This window comes from Delphinapterus leucas, chromosome 2 (genome assembly GCF_059928025.1).
Source record: "Delphinapterus leucas isolate spDelLeu-1000000601 "Yukka" chromosome 2, BTC_Dleu_Yukka2, whole genome shotgun sequence".
In the NCBI taxonomy this organism is placed as follows: domain Eukaryota; kingdom Metazoa; phylum Chordata; class Mammalia; order Artiodactyla; family Monodontidae; genus Delphinapterus; species Delphinapterus leucas.
In genome coordinates, this window is record NC_143130.1 from 176582998 (window position 1) to 176603872 (window position 20875).

Consider the following 20875-nt stretch of genomic DNA (forward strand, 5'->3'; position numbering starts at 1 on the left):
TCAACACAAGAGGCATCTACAGATGGGCTGTGCCCAGGCTTCCCAAAGGCCCTAGACCGTCCTGGAGGGTGGAGCCTCCTCCCCGTTCTCCTCCCGCCTCTGCCAGTGGGGCACCGTGGCCAGTGGGTGGAATGGGCCAGGAGGAAGGAGGCACGCCCCGCACGACCCTGGACAGACCCCTCCCCTCTGAGACAGAGGGCCTGTGCTTCCTAATGCTAAGGACCCTCGCAGCTCAAAACATACCCACGTTTTCTGAGGTTAAGAAGAATGGGAGGCCTTACGCAGCCAGTGTTGTCTCTTCCTGCCCCGTAGTGTCTAAAGTTCTAGCCGGCTCATTTTGAGATGCCTCACGCGCAGGGACTGGAGCCCCCTGGGAGCAGCGAGGGCTGTGCTCTGTCCTCCCACCCTGACCAGGCCGGCCAGCTGAGGGTGTCAGGAGGCAGTCCAGGCCGGCGGGCAGAACAAGGGGCACAAGCGCAGGACCTCTGCAGTTCACGCCGTGGCAGCTGGCTGCCAGCGGGGGTCCTGACAGCTGGCGGGGCCCGGTCAGAGCGAGGGTGGGCTCCCGTCCTCAGACCAGGGGCCAAGCGGGGGCTCCGGGGCAGGGGCTTGGCCCCGGAAGAGGGGCAGATCCGGACGCGGGCACGGGCCCAGCAGCCGAGGCCAGGTCTTGGAACAAGGCAGGAGTCCAGCTGTCAGGCCTGAGCCCCAAATGCTGGGCTGAGTGGGTGGCACTGTCCGCCGTGCGGACACCAGGCAGGGCCTGGGCGCTGTCTGAGGGCTGCAGCCCCTCGCCCGGGACTCTTCATCCTACAGGCCGGCCTCAGCCGACACCACGGTGCGATGGAATTTAAGAAAGAAAGTGGCGTTTTGCGGGTAGTCTGAGCTTGGTTCTCCTGTTTACAGGTGTGGCACTTACCCTTTCTGGGCTGTTCCCTCGCCTGTTACAAGCCTTCCTGGGAGCTGTCCAGTAGGGTTGTGAGAATTACAGTAACTGTAAATTAAGTTAAGAGAAGTGCTCTGACACTGCTGTAAAGCAGTGTTCTCGTATTTTTTCTCTGGTTTCCTGAGAACAAGAGGAGAGGAGCCCTAAGGCCTGGGCCTCACGGAGTAGGAGAGAAAAGAGATCCCCTCCACCGCGGATTTATTTTTTTAATTAGGAATGTTTTTTCTTTATTAAACTTGAAAATTTTTCTAATGTCTATACTGGACATATTTACAGAAAAACCAATTTTTAGAAAGAGCAGAGTTGTTTTATGTTAAATAAAGCAGAACAAGCATGTTTAGAGACAGGAAAAGAAAACCAGTATTTATTTCACACCTACTAATGTGCCAGGCCACCAGATATTTATGTAGTCACCTCTGTAAAGAGTACACAGGTGTCTTCTCTCCTGCCCGGCCCCTGAGTTCAGCAGTTGGCATTGAACAAGGCAGGGTCAGGCAGGGCCACCCAGGGGAGAAATTTATCCTCAGGTGCTGGGAGGCCCTCCTCCCGTCAAGCAGCTGGCCCACTGCCCACCACCTGGATCCTCTTTCCCCAACTAAAGCATCCACACAGGGGTCCGGAAGCGGCAAAGCAAGGCTCACTGAAAACGTGACTGAAGCCCATACTGGGGCCTAGGACTGGGCACTGCTGAATATGGAAGCAAACTCCCGGCTTGGAAAGGACTGGTGTTGTCACACCTGGGGGTGGAAATCGGGCCTTCCTGGGTGGGTAGATTTGGGACCTCGGTGTAGGAAGGGACCTGCTCCCTTGGGAGGTGAGGCTTGCGTTGTGGGGATCATGCTCGGAGAGCCAGCCTGGAGGGCACCTGCACTGGGCAGAAGCTTGCCCCAGAATCAGATGACCTGTTTCGGCTTTGAGATTCTGTTACTCTCTGTGCCGCTGTGCCCCTGACCCAGGGGACGCCCTGCTAATCTCTCAGCTGTTTGAAGCACCTGTGGGAGAAGCCTTCTGCCCATCGTGGATTTTGTCGTACGCCCCTCATCCTAGAGAGGAGACAATGCCCCTTCCCCACCTAGGCAGCGAGGCATGAGGCCAGCTTGCCCGGAGTCCCTCCCCCATTGCTGTGACTCCGCAGTTCCCCAGTGACACCTGAGCTGGCAAAGAGAAGGAACAATCAGCTCCTTCTCAGATTGGAGCAAAAGCTTGATTTTCCTGTGAATGTAACACAGCACCAGCCCCGGTCTGAACAGGAGGTACACTCCACAGACCTCGCCTGTTCTGGGGCCCTGCCTTCAGGGTCAAGGGCAAGAATGTAGCCTGGAAGGCTCCACAGTTGCTCTGTCCTCTTCTGCCCACCGCACAGCTCCAGACTCCTAGATGCAGGCAGGAGGGCGTCACATCGCGGTGAGGGGCACGGGGCTGCGGCCCAGACCCGGTGCTGAAACCCCGGCTCCGACACATACCTGCCGTAAGGGTCATTCGCCTGCTCAAAAGGCGGAATAAAATGGATCTACTGGGTTCAGTGATTCCAAATTTTAGTTAGAACAGCTTTGTGGGACATAGAGAGGCCGGAGCCAGATGTTGAGGGTCGAGGGCACAGTGGCAAGTGAGGAAGTGGCAACAGCAAGTGCAGTTTGAGAGGGAAGCCAGAGGGGTCAGGCGAGAAGGGGTGATTCTGAGCCATGTGAAATGGCACCCCCTTTACTGGCGCCAAGGCAAGAGCCGCAAGAAAGGGAGAAGGAGGTTTGACTGAGAGGGTGAGGTGGGACAAGATGTTGCAGGGCTGAGGACCAGCGGTTGAGACCATCTCGGGTGGGACCAGAGGGCAGAGGCAGGGAGAGTCCCGGGGGTCCTTTCTTCTCTGTTAACCGCTGCGCTCTTGTGCTTCTCTGCTCCACAGGCTCCTCCAGCCAGCGTCAGGTGCAGAATGGCCCGTCTCCTGATGAGATGGACATCCAGAGAAGGTAACCCCCCAGCAGCAAGGGCCACCCTGGAGGACACACCTGTGGCTGCAGCCAGGACTCCCAGAGAGACACGGGGGCGGGGGAACAGGCCTGACCAGAAAGGAAGGGGAGCCAGCTCACTGCTGCTTTGCCAGTGACCGTGAGAGGGTGTGGTTTCACGGTGGGTGGGGAGAGCTCGCCGGCGCTGCAGCCTCGTGATCAGCCTGGCAGTGTCCTGTGTCATTCACTTATTGAGCACAGCCCTCCCGGGTATATTAGGAGGTAGTCATCTGGGGATTCAGTAACGTGGCCAAGGCTGTACTGCTGGAGATGGGCGGACGTGACCCGCCAGGCCTGTGCGACTGAGGCCCGTCCTTGACCCCGTCCTGTGCTCTGTCCGAAGGCCTCGTGAGCCCTGGTCCTGGCACTCTCTCGCTGGGTGCCCTGGGTGGGTGCCACGGCCTCTCTGGAGGATCTTAACCCCCTGCCTGCTCACCTCCCGGCGGAGCTTAAAGCAGACAGAGGCTGTGAGAGCACTTTGTGCGCTGCAGCTGCTCTTGGACAGCTGGGCCAGGGCTGCGCCGGTGGGATTTGGGCCATAGGGTGACGCCCTGCCCCCCCGGCCCCCTCCAAGGAGCTTCTTAAGTGTTAGAACTGGGAGGAAGGGCCAGTGCCATTGTCCTGAAGTTACAAAAGAGGTCGTGGTGGCCAAGGAGGGAGCAGCCTCCCCAGGTCACGTTGCCAGGTGAGGCAGCGTCAGGGCTTGAACCTGCTCTGTGCCTCCTGGGTGGGGACTCAGCGTCTCTGAGGGGCTTGGAGTCCCGGCTCTGTGGGAGCCGTGCTGCGGAGGCAGGCCTGGGGCCTGCATCCTCACCCGGGTCAGCGGGAGAGGACGTGCCTCCAGGGGCCTGTGGTGAGACAGGTAGAGCCCGGGGCCGGGAGCTGGGCAGGCGACATCCCCACCCTCACCTGGCTGTGAGACTCTCTCAGGGGGTTCTCTTCTCGAGCCTCTCCCCTGCTCTGAGCACCTTCTGGCCGCCATGGTGTACTTTGTGACCTTGGGCCAGTTACTGCTCTAGGCCTCAGCTTCCTGTTTGAAGGTAACAGTGTTAACGAAGGAAAGATGGGAATATGCTTCCCAGACTCAGGTTGGAGAGGTTCCTTTTTTTTTTTTTTTTTTGGCTTTTTAACAATTTATTTAAAATTTTAAAAATCATCAGATTTACCATATTAGGCATTTTTAAGCATACAGATCAGTGGTATTAAGGACGTCCACGTCATTGTGCAACCAGCATCATCACCCATCCACAGAACGTTTGCATCAAAAATGAAACTCTGTCCCCATTAAACACTAACACCCGGGCTTCCCTGGTGGCGCAGTGGTTGAGAGTCCGCCTGCCGATGCCGGGGACACGGGTTCGTGCCCCCGTCCGGGAAGACCCCACATGCCCCGGAGCGGCTGGGCCCGGGAGCCATGGCCGCTGAGCCTGCGCGCCCGTAGCCTGTGCTCCACAACGGGAGAGGCCACAACAGTGAGAGGCCCGAGTACCGCAAAAAAAAACCCAAAAACAAACAAACTGAAACTCTATGCCCAGTGAACATTAACTCCCCCCTCCCCACTCCCATAGCCCCTGGCAGCCACCATCCTACTTTCCGTCTTTATGAACTTGACTACTCTGTATACCTAATATAAACAGAATCATACAATAAGTGTTTTTGTGGCTGGTTAATTTCACTGAGCATAATGTCTTAAGGGTACATCCAGGCTGTATCATATATCAGAATTTTCTAACTTTAAAAAAAAAATTTTTTTTCTTCCTTTTTAAAGTACGTAATATTCCATCGTATGTGTAGACCACATTTTTCCTATATTATTTTTCTTGCTTTGACATTTTGGCTATTGTAAATAATGCTGATATGAACACGATTGTCCAGTGGATGAAGATGGCAGCCTTGCAGCGAGTGGCCGAGACCAGTTCCCCTGACCTCAGAGGTTCCTTTTTTTTTTTTTTTTTGTGGTACACAGGCCTCTCACTGCCGTGGCCTCTCCCGTTGCAGAGCACAGGCTCCGGACGCGCAGGCTCAGCGGCCATGGCTCCCGGGCCCAGCCGCTCCGCGGCATGTGGGATCTTCCCGGACCGGGGCACGAACCCGTGTGCCCTGCGTCAGCAGGCGGACTCTCAACCCTGAGCCACCAGGGAAGCCCAGAGGTTCCTTTTTATTAATTCCGCTGGCCTGTCTTCTAGCCTCTCAGGAGTATAACATATTGCAGTTTACAAGGGGTTTTTACACACTTTGTTTCATTTTAATCCTCACATTAGCTGTCAGGGGTTGTTACTACCCATACTATTTCTCACATGAGCCAACTGAAGCTCAGAGAACAGAAATGACTTGCCCAAAGTAAGCAAGACTTAGAAGCAGAACCAGAACTGGCCCCAGCTCAGCCCTGTGCCAGGTCCCAGGGCTGCCTCCACCCGGAGAAGGGCCTGCGTCCTAAACACGCCCTGCAGTTGTGCTCTCAGAACCGGTGAAACACCGCGCACTTTATCTAACGCCACCCCCAAGTCCAGTGTTCCAGGCCACTGGCTGCAGAGGGCCATTCAGTTTTGTCTGCAGTCGACTGTGCACAGACCGAGCGACCCCGGGAGGTCAGTCTATGAACCACAGGCATCAAACTGCAGAGCAGGGATCCCGCTCCCCCTGCATCCCTGGCAGTCACCACGGAGCGGGACCCAGAAAGAGAGGAATTGCGTGGTGCCCAGCAGTGAGGTAGGGACTCTTTAGTGTCAAAAGGGTCTTTTTCATTATTTTTTAGATCTCGGGCATAATCCTCACAAGAACCCCATGAAACAGGTGTTCTTATGCTTATTTATGGAGCGGAATCTGAGGCCCAGGAAAGGGAAATGACTTGCCTGTAATCACAAACCAGTGAATCCCAGAACGGGAACCAGAAAGCTCTCTACCTCTAAATGACCTTGCAGTAAACTCCAGGTCCCACTTGACCTTCCTCCAAGGTGAAGGCAGCTGGGCAGCCCTGTGTAGCTATTCCACACACAGCACGTGCTGAGCAGGTGCTGCATGCACACCCGGCCCCAGCCCCAGCCGTCAGCGCGCTGCACACCAGCGGAGCAGATGCGTGGCCCACAGCCTCTCGCCCTGGGGGCGCCCTCCCGCTCAGCCCCGCGCCCCATTACAGGCCTTCAGAGTTGGCTCTCAGCAGTTGAAGCCCTGCTGCCACCCGGGCCCACATGACTCCTCGAGCCCCTCCTGCCCCAGCATCTCAGCCCCAGGTTCTGTGGATGTGTTTGTGGGTCAGTGTGTTCACTCGTCCAACCTTGAAGAGCAACCCAGGGCCACTCGTGCGAGGAGCTAGGAGGTTAGTCCCCGCAGAGGTACACCCCGCACTACAGCGCAGCTTCCCAAATGGCCCTCCAGATGGAGGCCAGGCCGCAGCTGGATCAGTGGGAAAGGAAGAGGACAGGTAGTCTTAGTGTCCGCTTCTCTCACAGCCAACAATGCCTGACAGTTGTTCCAGGAAACTGAGCCAGGTGCGGTAAGAATGGGTGCCCCTGAGGTCGAGTCTGTTGTGGCCATAGGCCCCCAAAAGCTAGGCGAGCTTGTCCAGCCTAGGGGAGAGCTTGGTCTGCCCAGGTGTCTTAAGACTCGGCGGCTGCCGGCGCTCCCCTGTGTGAGCCCTGGAGCCAGGGCCTACAACTCTGCCTCTGTAAGCGGGGCGGCAAGCCCAGCAGTCGGAGCCTAGGGTGGGATGAGGCGAGCTCATTGCTGAGCCCCCGGGGGCGCCGGCGAAGCCCAGCTCTGCAGCCTGGGCTCTGACGCGGAGCCGCGCGGTCTCGCCCCAGGAGGTGAGACCCGCTCTGCTGTGTTTGCTTTTCAGACAAGTGATGGAGCAGCAGCGCCAGGAGTCTCTAGAGAGAAGAGCCTCAGCCACAGGTGAGAGCTTCCCCTACCTGTGCCCGCTGGCGCCCCTTCACTAGATGGTGCCCAGGGACACACTGGGAACGCTGTGACCAGCTGCTGGTCGCACAGGCCTCAGAGCGTGACAGCCACGCCTGGTGAACGTGGGGAAACGAGGGAACAGAGCACGGGTGCGGGGATTAACTCAGCTTGGCCCAGCCCTGCCCACCGGCCTCTGGTCCTTCTCCCGACTCATCCCCTGAGTAGAGCGTGTCTCAGGCCCTGTACTAAGGGCTGAGGACACAGCGGTGGACGAGGCGGATGCACCCTCTGCCCCAGGGAGCTGACTGTCCAGTCAAGGACACAGACTAATGACCCTGGGTCACCGCGGGGCACATGCAGTTACCAAGTCAGTGCAGGGGTGGAGGCACATGGAGGGGGCCCCAGCTGCCCTGGGGGTCAGAGAAGACCCCAGGGGAGGGGTGGCTTCAGTCCTGAACAGTGACTGGAACTCAGCACAGTGAAGCAGAGGGGTTTTCTGGAACAGGGTAATGTTGATTAGTAAGCATGGGACTTCATAACTTACAAAGTACTTTCACGTCCTTCGTTTCACTTAATCCTCTCGAGCCCTGTGAAGTAAGCAGATGAATGTTTCCCTGTCTTACTGATGAGGACCCCGGGCCCCAGCTGGCTGCAGAAGCCCCCGCTGGTGGGGATGCTGTCTGGTGCCGCCCCCTCTCAGCTGGGCCGCTGCACCCCTCGGGCTCCTGTCCCGCTCTGCCCCACCCCTGCGTTACTAATGCGGGTCTCACCCTGTCACCGGGTCACCCTTCTCCATCACTCCTGAACAACCTGGGTCCTTGGCACGGGCTCCCGGTGCGCAGGCCCAGTCCCTGCAGACCCACTGCCCTGCACACTCCCTCCCGGCGGCTCCTTCAGTTCCCGCAGGGCCTCCCCGCCTCGCGCTCACTCACCCTTCACCAAACGTCACTCCCGCTCTTCTGTCCTGTGCCAGCACAGTCATTGCTTCCCTAAGGAAGCCTTCCACGGACTTCTGGTCAGGCTGGAGCACCTCCTCACAGGCCAGGGTGGCGCTGTGCGCCTGCTCTTGGTGGCACTTGTCACCCTGCCGCGGGGACAGTTCTGCATTCATCCATGTGATTGGTTTGCTGCTACCAGGTCATGAGCACCATGAGCAGGGAGCCTGTGGCCGTTTGTCCCCAGCGCCCTGCACGGGGCCAGGCCTGCAGCAGAGGCTCGGGCGTTGGATGGTGGGTGGGGGACAGGGGACTGCCTAGCCCGCAGCAGTGCTTCTGGACAGATGCCCCGGTCTGCCCTGCGACCCGCAGCTGCCTGCTGCTGTCCCCAGAGGCCAAGGGGCAGTCACAGCTGTATCTTGGGGACTAACAATTGCTGAAGCCTAGGGGGGTGCTAGGAGCTGAGGAGAAACAGAGAAGGAAAATAAGACACAATTCGTGCCGCCGAAGAGCTTCTTGTCCCACTGGAAGACCACAGTTGAGCAAGAGAAAGTGAGCGTAGCTCAAGGGCTGCTAAGCAAGTGTGTGACGCCGGTCCAGCCTGGCCCCCGAATGTAGGGAGAGACTGGAACAACGCCAGGTGCATCCCGCGGGGGCTTCCTGGAAGAGGCCACCTTGAGCTGTTCCTCATCCCTCAGGGGAGTAGGCTGCCCTCTGTCCCTGTTCCCGGGGAGGCACCCGCTGGGGGCTGGGCACTCACTGAGCCCACTGTTGTTTCAGGACCCACCCTCCCAGCGGGGCACCCCTCCATTGCAGCTGGCGCCCCCCTCTCGTGTAGCGGGCCTCCACCCCCACCCCCACCCCCTGTCCCACCTCCACCCACAGGGGCCGCCCCCCCTCCCCCGCCCCCCCTGCCAGCCGGAGGAGCCCAGGGCGCCAGCCACGACGAGGGCTCCGTGTCCGGCCTGGCCGCCGCCCTGGCTGGGGCCAAGCTGAGAAGAGTCCCGCGGGTAAGTGTCCCGGGCCCTGGCAGACGGGCAGGCGGGTGGGCAGGACGGACCAGGCTGGGAGACGGGTTTCTAACTGGCAGAGGGGCGGGCGGACCCTTTCCCGCCGGCGGGGAGCGCAGCGCCGCCCTCCCCAGCCAGACGGCACCTCCCACCTCCTCGGTCACAGTTACCCGGTTACTGAGACCACTGGGACAGGGCTGCGTGAGAGCCGTAGGTGCCTCCAGTTACGTAACCTGCTGCTAGTCCTTTACAAGCGAGGCAGGAGATCTCTGCCCTCGTAGATGAGGAAACCGAGGCGCAGGCACGAACAGCTTGTTCAAAGCACGCAGGTCATCAGTTGCGGTTTGGACTCAGGCCCTGGGTCTCCTGCATTTAAGTCCACCAGCTCCCTCAGGCTCAGCTGGCCCTCCCAGCCTTCCGCAGCGTCCTGGGAGGTGGGGCTTCTAGAAGGCCGTACGTGTGGCTGTGGGATTAGGAGCACCTGGGACACAGAGCTGTGCCTCCTCCCCCCTCAAGCCATGCTGGCCTTGGCAAGGGTGCTGACCGTGAGCCAGCGAACCTGGGGCGTGCCTGCCAACCGTGACCCTCCAGTCCCAGTCGCTCTCTGGACTCCAGCTCTGCCGCCAGCAGGTGGGGTTGGGGGACTAGATGGCCTCGACCTCTTCCAGCACTGCCATCACACGTGGCCCCGTCTCCCCTCGAGTGGCATCCTGCCACGGACACCAGACCGAAGCGCGCCGTCCTCTCCCCTTAGCCAGAAGATGCGTCCGGAGGCTCCAGTCCCAGCGGGACCTCGAAGTCTGACGCCAACCGGGCGAGCAGTGGGGGTGGAGGAGGAGGCCTCATGGAAGAAATGAACAAGCTGCTGGCCAAGAGGTGAGTGCTCAGGCTTCCCCCAGACCCAGCCACTGTCAGGAGCTGCTGTTCCTCAGTGGAAAGGTGAAGCCTCGCCTGGCCCCAGGACCCACTGTCCCCTGGGTTCAGCCAAGCAGGGGGGACTGTTCGTCGAGCTTTCCCTTCTCCAGGGGTCAGTCTGAGACGTCAAGCCAAAAGGAGTCCTCTAAACTCTAAATCCTTCCTCATTTCAGTTTAACAAGTATTCGTTGAAACATCTGCCATGTATCAGCCTTCTCCTGAGCAGAGAGAAATTTGGAGATCATTTCAGAGATAAATTCCGAGGGAAAATAGAAGTATTCCCAGCGGTGAATGTATGATGAAGGGGCCCGTCTTGTGGGGGTCCTTACAGAGGACTCGGGAGAAGGGGTGCTGAGGTGGCAGGAGCCCAGAGGACGTTACCCCTCAGGGATGGAGCAGCAGTTCCCTCCCCGTCGTGCTCAGCTCTGTGGCCTCCGCCTCCATCCTCACCAGCACATGTGCCTCCAGCTTGCCCAAGGCCATCAGCCTGTCACTATGGCTCTTCGTTGTTCCCCAACTGAATCCCAGGCAGATGGAGAGATCAGACAGCTCCCTCTCAGAAGGGTCGCAAAAGCTTGGGTCTTACTTGTAAATGTGGTGGGGCAGCGGGAATGCCCTGATGGGGTTTCCAGGGCCATGGCTCACCCGGGCACCAGAGGACCCAGGAGTGGGCCTCGCCTGTCAGCACGCTCCTTGTTGCCCAAGAAAAGCAACGGCGGGGGCCTTGCTCCCCCGTGACCCCTCCTGCCTTCGCTCAGTCTCCAGGCTCTTCCCGCCGCTCCCATGGCGGCTAACCCGGGGCGAGCGCTTTCTGTGCCGGGTCTTCGGTAAACCCACACGGCACTGCGAGGACACGGGGGAGACAGAGGCCCCCAGAGTGCAGGTAGCTGGTCTGGCACATCTCGGCGGGGCCGGCCCAGGGCCCTGTGTGCCCAGCAAGGGAGGGCACAGGGGGAGGGGAGCAGCCAGGTGGGTCCACGTGCCGTGACCAGAGGTGAGCCAGCGGCTGCGGCCGGACAGTGCAGAGCAGCTCCAGGGAGCCGGGGTGCTTCACGGGGGAGGTTCTGCGCGTCCTCTGGGCCGAAGCAGCAGAGGAGAGCGTTCTGTGCAGAGGAGCAGAGGCGGGTGTGGTGGGTGGAGTTACACTACCTGGAGAGGCTGAGACACGCCCCCCCAGAGCGCCCAGGGCCTGGAGGAGGTGGACCAGAATGCAGGCTAGAGGGGAGAGCCTCGTGTGCACGTGCGTTAGAGTCCATTCCAGAGGGGCCTCGCTTAAAAATAGAAGATTCTTTAAAAAAGGAAGTGTTCACGCTCTCCCCAAGTCCAACACCAGTGCGTTCCCAGTGACTGCTTGGCCTAGATGGTTTAGACCAAACGGAGAGGAAGCTTCTGAGAACAGGAAAAGGCCGGTGTGCCAGGAGCCAGTGAGACGCCAGAAGCTGGTGGCAGAGCCGGGCCCACCGAGAGCACTCACCCTGCACGACCGGCAAGGGGCGGCCACGCTGCTCTCTGAAGCCCACCTGGGCGTGCAGGGTGCTGGGTGGAGCCTACAAGGAGATGCGCGCGAGGGCTGTTTTTTGTTTTTTTTTTTAAAGAAGATCTCTGCTTCCACTTTGTACAGACATCTAATTCTCTATCTTAATCAGCTTGTGATGCTATAAAAAAAAATCAGGATGCATGGCTTATAAACAGAATCTTATTTCCCACAGTTCTAGAGAAGTGCAAGACTACGGCACTGACAAATGCAGTGTCTGGTGAGAGCCCGCTGCCTGGTTCATAAGTGGCCATCTCTTTGCTGTGTCCTCACGTGGTGAAAGGAGCAGGGAGCTCTCTGGGGTCTCTTTTATTTATTTATTTATTTTTGGCTAGGGTCTTGTTAAAGCCCTTTTTTTTTTTTTTTTTAAGTTGGGGTATAGTTGTTTACAATGTTGTGTTAGTTTCTACTGTACAGCGAAGTGGAGTTCCCAGTGCCATACAGCAGGTTCTCATTAGTTATCTATTTTATACATATTAGTGTATACGTGTCAATCCCAGTCTCCCAATTCATCCCACCCCCACTTCTCCCCTTGGTGTCCATACGTTTGTTCTCTACGCCTTTGTCTCTATTTCTGCCTTGCAAACAGGTTCATCTGTACCATTTTTCTAGATTCCACATATATGCATTAAGATACGATATTTGTTTTTCTCTTTCTGACTTATCTCACTCCATATGACAGTCTCTAGGTCCATCCGTGTCTCTACAAATGACCCCATTTCGCTCCTTTTCATTAGGGCTTCTTTTTCTTATCTGTCAAACAGGCATAGTAACAGAGCTTAGCTGATCAAAGGTCCTTGCGGAGTCGCTGCCTCCTCAGTTGCTGAGGCCTGTCCCGGCAGTGGACCAGGCGGGGGAACCGTGTCGCTGGGAGCTGCTCGATGCTGAGCGTGTCCACAGACACTCAGCCCAGGGAATCTTCACAGGCCTGGAGGGGCCTGGTCTGCTGGGTATCCTTAGAAGATTAAACGCAGGCTCTGGGTAGGAGCAGAATGTCACGGGCGCGGTGGCAGTAGCAGGCCAGGCAGGAGCTGGTGGTGCTTGCACGCAGCGTTGGGAGTGAAGACGGGCCAGACAGCCCAGAAACAAAGTGCTGAGCCAGAAGTGAGCGGGCCCACTGTCACAAGGAAGAAGTCGGGGATGAGTCCCGGGCTTCTGGGAAGGGCCATAGGTGGGTGGGATGAGAAGATGAGGAAGGAGCCCCCTGTGGCCGGTCCCTGGACAGGGACAGCCAGCCGGTGGCCCTCACCCCCACCAGGCCAGCTTCCCTCCTGACAGCCAGCTACCTCGTGAGCTCCGACAGCTTTGTTTGTGTCCTGGCGGCTTCACTGAGTTGAGAGCCCCCGGGGCCGGATCTTTGGAGAGCAGGAAGGGGTATGTGTGTAGATTTGGGAATTAGCCAGAGGTAGGCCACCACTGAGGCCGGAAAAGAGCAGCGAGTTCTCAGAGTGTCTGAGAAGGGGGCTCATCCCTGCGGGGAGGTGCGTGCCGTGACTAGAGGGCGTCTCTTGGGTTCTTTCCTTCCTGAGCACGTGCTGCTCTTCGTGGTGTCCAGGTCGGGGAGGACATGGCTGCTGAGCTCTGAGGTAGGAGGAGCTTTAGGGTGATAGGGAAAGGCTTCCTCCTCCGTCCCGCAGGCGGCCTGCAGACAGGATGCCCCCAGGCTGACCTGTGGCGGCGGCAGCTCTCCTGCCCCTCGTGGCCAGGCCTTGAGCGTCCTGGGAGGACAGCGGCCACCCGGCCGAGCCCAGGTCCCCCGGGACCTGGACAGGGTGCGGACCAACCTCCTCGGCCTTCAGGTGCTGTAGACAGAGATGGGGTGCCCCCCACCCCACCACCCAGACCAGTTTTGTGTCCAGGGTCCTGGGGCCAGCACAGAAGGCCTGGACACTCACCCGGGCATCGCCACGGGCCAGATGGGCGCCTGGACAAGTCATCTCCTTCACACAAAACAGGGGTCACACCCCAGCAAGGAGTCTCTGAGAACCAAGCTGTGTCCGCACAGAGGCGACGTCTGCTCTGTGTGGAAACCTTTCGGGCTGATTGTATCTTCTCCCTCCTTGTGTTAGGAGAAAAGCAGCCTCCCAGACAGACAAGCCGGCTGATAAAAAGGAAGACGAAAGCCAAACGGTAAGCACACTCCACGGCCAGCCCACCCCGGCTTCCCCAGAGGTATGAATGGACCAGGCCTGCGGGACACCGTGTTTGGGCATACACGCGGTAGATACTTCGCTGGGTGATTTGTAGGGGGACAGGGGTGACAAGAGGGACAGGAGGGGGTAGTGCAGGGGAACAGGGCCTGTGGGCGCTCATGTCCGTCCCCGCTGCACCGGGTGGCAGGCCTGTGCTCACTGAGGATCTAGCAGACACTGCTCTGCTTTGGAGCTCGCAGCCTCGCAGGGAAGGCAGGTAAGAGGCAGAGAAGCAGGACCCGCCTGGGAGCGCCTTGAGGGAAAGGCCTGGAGGCTGGGGAGCTCAGAGGGGCAGCAGACAGATCTCAAAGGACTCGGGGGGTTGGAGACTACAATCGCAGTAGGCAGTGTCTGCTTGAAGACCAGGGCAGTTATTATTTTCAAATTATTCCTGTTTTTGAAAGGCTTCACTTGAGTCCATGGATTCCAGCAGGAGCCGCAGGTGAGCTGGGCAGAGGAACCCAGCGCTCTGGCTCTTGTCCTGAGGGGGTCCTGGAGCCTAGTCTATCCACACAGGTTCCAGGCTCCCGCCGTCACTAGGGTGGCTAACACTCTTTCCCTCTGTGTTAAGCTTTCCCTGTAAAAATAGACTCCTACTGAAACGGCTAAGTTTAGACCTTAACTACAGATGGCATACAGGTTGCATCTCGGTGGCAGGAGACAGAAGAAATATTACAACCACCAGGCGCCAGGGTACCGTGCCACCCCTGTCAGCAGGGCGAGGCTTACCGGGTGTGACCCCCGGGCTCCAGCCTTGCCAGCGGCCCTCCCTTCCCCTGGTCCCCCCGCCTGGCACATGCGGTCCCCTCGGCCCCAGCAGCTAACTCCTCCTCGGCTGCACTTCTCTGTGTAAACAGTACTCCCTGAGAAACAGGCTCCCGACCTCCAGGCTAGTAAGGCTCTCTACTACTTGGCCCCCGGGCCCCCCTCCCCACCATGCTTCTCCTCTGCCCTTAGCACACACATTTTTGCTTGTTCAGACTCGCTCGTTCCTGCTGGATCGTGAGCCCTGTGAGGACCAGGCGTGCATATTCCACTGTTCCCATGCCTTGCACAGAGTATGGAGTTCATCCAGCTAACTCCCCGCTAATTTCTCAAACTGCAGAGGCCTGTCTGGCCAGGAGCCCAGGAATAATTACAGGTCTCCAAAGGCGCCGGCCAGTTCCCACCATCACAGCTCCAGCCCCGGTACCCAACCTCCCTCCTCCCTGGTCTCCAGGAAGAGTGTGTTTCAAATCCCAGGGACCCAGGAGGAATCTTTGACCCCAAGGGTAGAGTTTTCTTCCTCTGACTCCCCTTTTTCTTTCCTTTCCTTTCCTTTTTTAAGAAGCCTCCTGGTCACTGGGAGTTCTGTTTGCCTTGGTCCCCCGCAGTCAGGAGGCCCATGCCCGCCCTGGAGCAGCCTCTTCCAGGGCAGGGCTAGGGCAGTTCCACACACCAGAGCAGGTGCCGCGTGGACGGAGACACTGGAGACTGGCTTTTCTTCTTTCTTTTTTCTCTTTTCTTTTTTGTTTTTTTGGCCACGCTGTGCAGTTGGCGGGATCTGAGTTCCCCGCCCAGGGATTGAACCCGGGCCCTCAGCAGTGAGAGCACCGAGTCCTAACCACTGGACCGCCAGGAATTCCCTGGCTTTTCTTTTTTATACTTTTCAGTGTTTCCCAGATCCTCTTCATCAAACATTTACTAGGTTTATAATTAATGAGAAACAAATAAGCATTAGTTAAAGAAGGAAAACACCCCAAATGTGGAGTCAGATGTGGCTTAGGCGGGTGCTCTGCCGCTTGCTGGCCACAGGCCAGTTATGTCACTGCTCTAAGGACGTGTTCCTTGGCATGAAAACACAGGCGCTGGGCCGGCAGCCTCGGGGCAGGGGTGTGGGCGCAGAGCCCCCTGCGCTGGGAGCGAGGAGTCTTGTTAACTGTTTTTGAAATAATAATAGGATGACACAAAACAACTTACTGATTTTTTTCAGTTACTCTAACTTCACCCATAATGGCTTTCATTCTTGCCTGTTTCCTCTGGGCCCTGGTTCCCACGCATACGTGTTGATTTATATAATTTCATTTATTCCTCTTTAAACCAGAGCGCTCAGGAGACTTGTCCTGAGACCCACGCCTAGCACATTCTTTTGCCCCTGGACCAGCAACTCCCGGGTTCATTCAGTCACCGCGCAGATACAGGGTGGGGGGGGGTTCCTGATAGGTCTGATAGGTGCCAGGTCTGCTCTCAGTGCGGGGACCAGGCGTGAGCAGTCGTGGTCCTGGCTCTCACAGCCTCGCGTTAGGTGGAGCGGGTGTGGTGGGTCCTGATTGGAGCGCTGAGCCTGGAGTCCTGGCCCTGGAGGTGGCCGTGAGCATCCGAGAGCCCTCACCCCAAGGCTCGGATGGACCAGATGGGAAGCAGAGTTGACGTGGGCAGTGGCAGAAGGCGATTCTTGGCTTTGGTTAGCATTATGCTAGTTCCGTCTCGTCAGGTCGGCTGGCTGTCTCTGCTCAAAAGCTCCGGGTAGGGCGTCCCTGGTGGCGCAGCAGTTGAGAGTCTGCCTGCCAATGCAGGGGACACGGGTTCGTGCCCCGGTCCGGGACAATCCCACATGCCGCGGAGCACCTGGGCCCGTGAGCCATGGCTGCTGAGCCTGTGCGTCCGGAGCCTGTGCTCCACAACGGGAGAGGCCACAACAGTGAGAGGCCCGCGTACCGGTAAAAAAAAAAAAAAAAAGCTCCAGGTAGCAGCTGTATGTGTTTTGCTTGAGAAAAATGGAGGAATTATGATTACTTAATAAATGCCATTTTCCTAAGAGTGTAGAATCTTTCCAAAATATGTGTGATAATAAGCGTCATCTTGTATTACTGCTGCATTACTCACCTCCATTACAAGTGTCGCCACAGACTTATTCCACGGGCAGAACAGACACGCACGGGCCGCCTTCGTGGGGCCCCGCTGGGAGCCAGGCACGGGTGTCCTGGGTGGATAGGACCATGGCCTCTGTGCTCAAGGGAGGACACAATAAACTGACTGCTGACAAAGAAAAGTGCTGAGGACAGAGACGGAGCACCAGGGCCCTGAGCCCTGCGAGAGCTCCCAGGACAGGCGGCATCTGCCCCGAGCCCTGAGAGGAGCGGGCGTGCAGGACAGAGACGCGCAGCGGCCGTGTCTGGGGGATGGTGGGGCGCACGGGCGAGCGGCTGGAGGCTCGGGGCTCCGCCTGGCCCACTGGCCAGCAACACTGATGAACCCGTAGCCTGGTTGGGCTAAAGATAACCTTCAGAGCATTCTGAATTCTTTTTTTCTTTTTTTTTTTTTTCTTTTTAATTTTTGGCTGCATTGGGCCTTTTTTGCTGCGCGCGGGCTTTCTTCTCTAGTTGTGGGAGCAGGGGCTACTCTTCATTGCGGTGCACAGGCTTCTCACTGTGGTGGCTTCTCTTGTGGCACACGGGCTCTAGAGCTCAGGCTCAGTAGTTGTGGCTCACGGGCTCTAGAGTGCAGCCTCAGTAGTTGTGGTGCACGGGCTTAGTTGTTCCGCGGCATGTGGGATCTTCCTGGACCAGGGCTCGAACCCGTGTGCCCTGCATTGGCAGGTGGATTCTTAACCACTGCGCCACCAGGGAAGCCCCTACATTCTAAATTCTTAACGCTTCCTCCTCTCCTGTGAAAGAGAAGTGAAGTGCCGGGGTCTCTAGGACTCAGGCTGTGTCCGTGCCCAGCCTTGACCAGCAGGGCTGACTGGAAGCAGGCTCCTCCCAGGGCTGTGGAAGGGTCCCGGTGGACAAGGGGTGGCAGCACCTCGTGAGGGACAGTGAGTCTGTGGGCAGCGCCAGGCCCGGGGTCCAGGCCACGTCCACTGTGTCCCCCTGCAGGCTTCTCCTCCCTGACTTCCGTGGGGTGGACCACCTCCCCACCACGACCTGGGGTTTTCATTGGTGAATAGTATTTGTTGTTTCACTGATTATAAAAATAATATATGTTCGTTGGCTAATTTGGAAAACTGAGGTTTTCTAGATAACCTGGCCCAAAGGTCCCCCACCCAGCCGGCCTTCCTAAGCAGGCCGACGGCAGAGCCTTTCTCTTCCATTTCAGGAAGAGCCGAGCACCTCTCCATCTCCGGGGACCCGAGCAGCCAGCCAGCCCCCCAACTCCTCAGGTAAGGTGCACCGCCCTGCCGGCGCCAGCACGGGGTCTTAGCACAGGAGGGGCTCTTACAGGAAGGCAATCTGATACCCCTGCCTCACTTTACGGTGAGCAGAGAGGCTGCGCTGGTGGGGGGCTCCCCGCCATCTTCGCGGCCTCCACGCCGAGCCTGAGCAGGGGCACCCTGGAGGAAAGACCACCCAGTCTAAGCCTCACGTCTCCCAGCCGGCCTGCCAGCACCTACCGAGTGGTGTGGGAGACCGTGCCCTGGGGCTCAGGTTCACGGCCTTGGGCCCGTGCTCCAAAGAGGGGCACGTAAATGTCACGTTCCTGCACCCTGCAAAGCGCCAGCTGTGACCCATGTCACAGTGATTAGCAGTGAGTCTCGCTCACTGGGAAGTCAACCAGACAAGGCGGTCCTGAACCCCGTGCAGAAATCCCCCTGTCTGAGCTCTGGAGCGGGGGTTGCGATTAGAAGAGTGCCTTGAGGCTCTACGGTGGGAAGAAGCCACCGCAGTCAGTCACTCGTCCAACATTTCAGTGTCTGCTCTGAGCCAGGCCTGTGCTCCTGAGCACATGGTGCGGTGCAGGCTTGGGAGAGGCGGAGGGGAAATAGCGCCCCCGCCCCAGCCAGCGGAGGGAAGCTCTTGCCAGGTGCTGGCTGCTCGCTGGGGCACGGCTCTGCCCCGCACGGGCCTAGCGTCCTGACTGTTGGCACGTCTGCCTCCCTTGCGAGGCCGTGGTCTGTGCCCTCTCCTTCTCAGGCAGTGCCACCACAGTTCTTGGTGAGTGACTGCACGAACAGCTCACATCCCAGTGGATGGGTTGTTCCCAGTCTAGGAGGTTGAGGCTCGGTGTGTTTAAATGGCTTCCTCCAGGCTGCATGCCTGGACCCTGGACGTGGTCCCAGCTCTCGTACCTGCCCTGCAGACCCAGCGTGGGCCCGTCGGCCTGCACAGTCTCCAGGCTCAGCTCAGGGTGGTTGGCCCCCTGCTGCCCCAGGGGTTTTTCCTTCTGCCTCTCTGCTCATCCTGCAAAGTCAGTGAATTCTGTCCAGCTCAACAAATCTCTTGAAGTAAAACGAGATGTAGTTTAACACCAGTTAAAAAAGAAAAAGGAAAGACAAATCAACTTTGAAGCCCAGGCTGGGAAAGAACCAGCTGCAGTGTCGGGGGGGCAACCAAGAAGTCAGGGGACAGGGGGTGCACGTGGGTCGTGGGCCTGGCCCCTGAAAGCGAACGTGGACCCCGGGCTGCCCTGAGAGTGTCCTGGTGGGGGGCCTCCTGTGCCCTGCTCGGCCCACTGCTGGAGTCCCAGGTCGCCTCTAGAAGTCGTAGTTAAGAGGTTCCCTGACCAGCTGGCTCACGTTCCAAGGACAGACCCAGTCATGGTGAGAGGACTCAAAGCCAGGCCACAAGGTCAACCGAGTCGAGGGAACAGAGGCTCATATCCTGAGGTGGGGGAGATGCCGGGTGACAGCAGGGCCATCTACACCCTGCCAGGGCCGCCTGGGCCAAAGGGGACTGGAATAAGGAGCCGGGTCTCAGCTGTGACGGGGGAGCACGGGTGGGCCTCCTGCCCGGGACGCTGTGGGATGGGGGCCGCTGAGCGCCCTCCCAGCTCTGAGGTGCTTCATCCATGACGTGAACCGACAGAGGCCGGCCGGAAGCCCTGGGAGCGGAGCAGCTCGGCGGAGAAGCCCGTGTCCTCCTTGCTGTCCAGGTGAGCTGCCCCGGGAAGGCTGGCCCTGCGCCCGGGTCAGTGGGCCCAGGTGGGCGACGGCGCCAACTCACCTCTCTGTTCCATTCCGTTCCACCGCGCAGAACCCCGTCTGTGGCCAAGAGCCCCGAAGCTAAGAGCCCCCTTCAGTCGCAGCCTCACTCTAGGTACCGAACAGCCCCGCCTCTGGGGCCTCCTTTGTCCCTTGCCCATGACTAACACCCCGGATCCCACCCGTGTCCTGTCATCTAACAGTCGGCTCTGGGAAAGGGCGGTCTGTGCTTCGTCAGGGACAGGGCGGGCCAGCTACTTCCTGTCTTCTCCTAGACAGAGGGCCCGCGGCCAGGGGAGGGGAGTGACTGTCCAGAGAGGCAGCGAGGTGGAGCCGGGATCGAATCCCAGCTCTGGCCTCGCTAATTGTGACACCAGGCAAGCCAGGGAACCTCTCCGAGCCTCCACTGCTCCCCCACGCCACGAGGAGGCCTCTTCATCCCTCGCGCACAGGGTGACCATGTGTGGACAACAGCTGGACACAGGAAAACTTCAGCAGCCCTGGCTGCATCCCGCAGCTCAAAATCCCGGGGGCTGGCCCAGCACCCCACCTCCTCTCCTTCCTCTGCCTTTTCCCCAGAGATACGCTGACCACATTTCCCAAACCAAAAGCTGATGTGATAACAGGATGGGTTGTTTGAAACTGAGGTCACCCAAAAAATCGAGAGACAGTCACACAGTAACTATGGGCCAAGTGTGGCCTGAATTTGCAGGCTTCTAGAATCCGTACTAAGAAGTGTCTTCAGTGCCCATCACAAATTGGAGGGGAACAGCCCAAATCCCAGAGCAGGTGGAGTTTGAGCCTGGTCTTGCCAGATCAAACAAGGTGACCAGAGAGAGCTCCAGCCGGCCCAGCAGGAGTGGCGATGACAGATGCGGGTGAACAGGGATGAGGGGTCTCGGCGGCAGCCAGGATTTGTGGAGGGCCTTTGTCAGCCAGGCTCTGAGCTGGGCCCTGCAGGTCCCTGCCTGCAAGGAGCTCATTTTCCTGTTGGAAAGGCCCGTAAATAAGACAACTGTGAGTTCTGAGAGGTGCTCTGGGGAAGACGTAGAGGGCCGCGTGGTGGACGGGGCTGGGGACGGGGGTGCTTTAGCGAGTGGGCCTCTCAGAGGTGGCATTTGAGTTGACCCGGTTGAGAGGGAGCCTGCCCCGTGGAGATTGTGGGCACGGCCCTCCAGGCCGAAGGAGTGGTAAGTGCTAAGGCCCTGAGCCTGCCACCAGCCTGGCAAGTTCAAAGAACAGAAAGCAGGCCGCTGTGGCTGGCAGGTGATCGGACGTGGGGAGGGCAGAGGGAGGCACGTTTAGAGGGACAGGAAGGAGCCGCACGGTGAGAAGTGTGGATTTTATTCTGTGTGCGGGCCCCAGTCTCCGAGCTCTGAGCAAAGGGCGCCGCGATGGAGTTGCTCTCTGGGCAGCTCGCTCTGGCTGTGAAGCGAGAGGTGGACCGGAGCCGGGCGGGAGCCAGAGCAGCCGGGGAGGCGAGGCGGCCGGGGCTGACCTGCAGCTCCCAGCAGAGCTAGCTGCTTCCTGGTCGTGGAGTAAGG

General features: G+C 58.7%; 1 protein-coding gene across 9 annotated transcripts in view; it reads left to right on the forward strand.

Moving 5' to 3' along the window:
• Positions 1-20875, forward strand: part of EVL (Enah/Vasp-like) — a 163110-nt gene that overhangs the window by 136934 nt on the left and 5301 nt on the right. For all 9 annotated transcript variants that reach the window (XM_089908197.1, XM_022576099.3, XM_022576096.2 and 6 more), the window contains 8 exons: positions 2847-2910; positions 6785-6840; positions 8562-8791; positions 9546-9667; positions 13310-13370; positions 17510-17573; positions 19216-19282; positions 19384-19446. In XM_089908197.1, coding sequence (XP_089764323.1) covers positions 2847-2910; positions 6785-6840; positions 8562-8791; positions 9546-9667; positions 13310-13370; positions 17510-17573; positions 19216-19282; positions 19384-19446 — 727 coding nt within the window. The remainder of the gene's footprint in view (positions 1-2846; positions 2911-6784; positions 6841-8561; positions 8792-9545; positions 9668-13309; positions 13371-17509; positions 17574-19215; positions 19283-19383; positions 19447-20875) is intronic.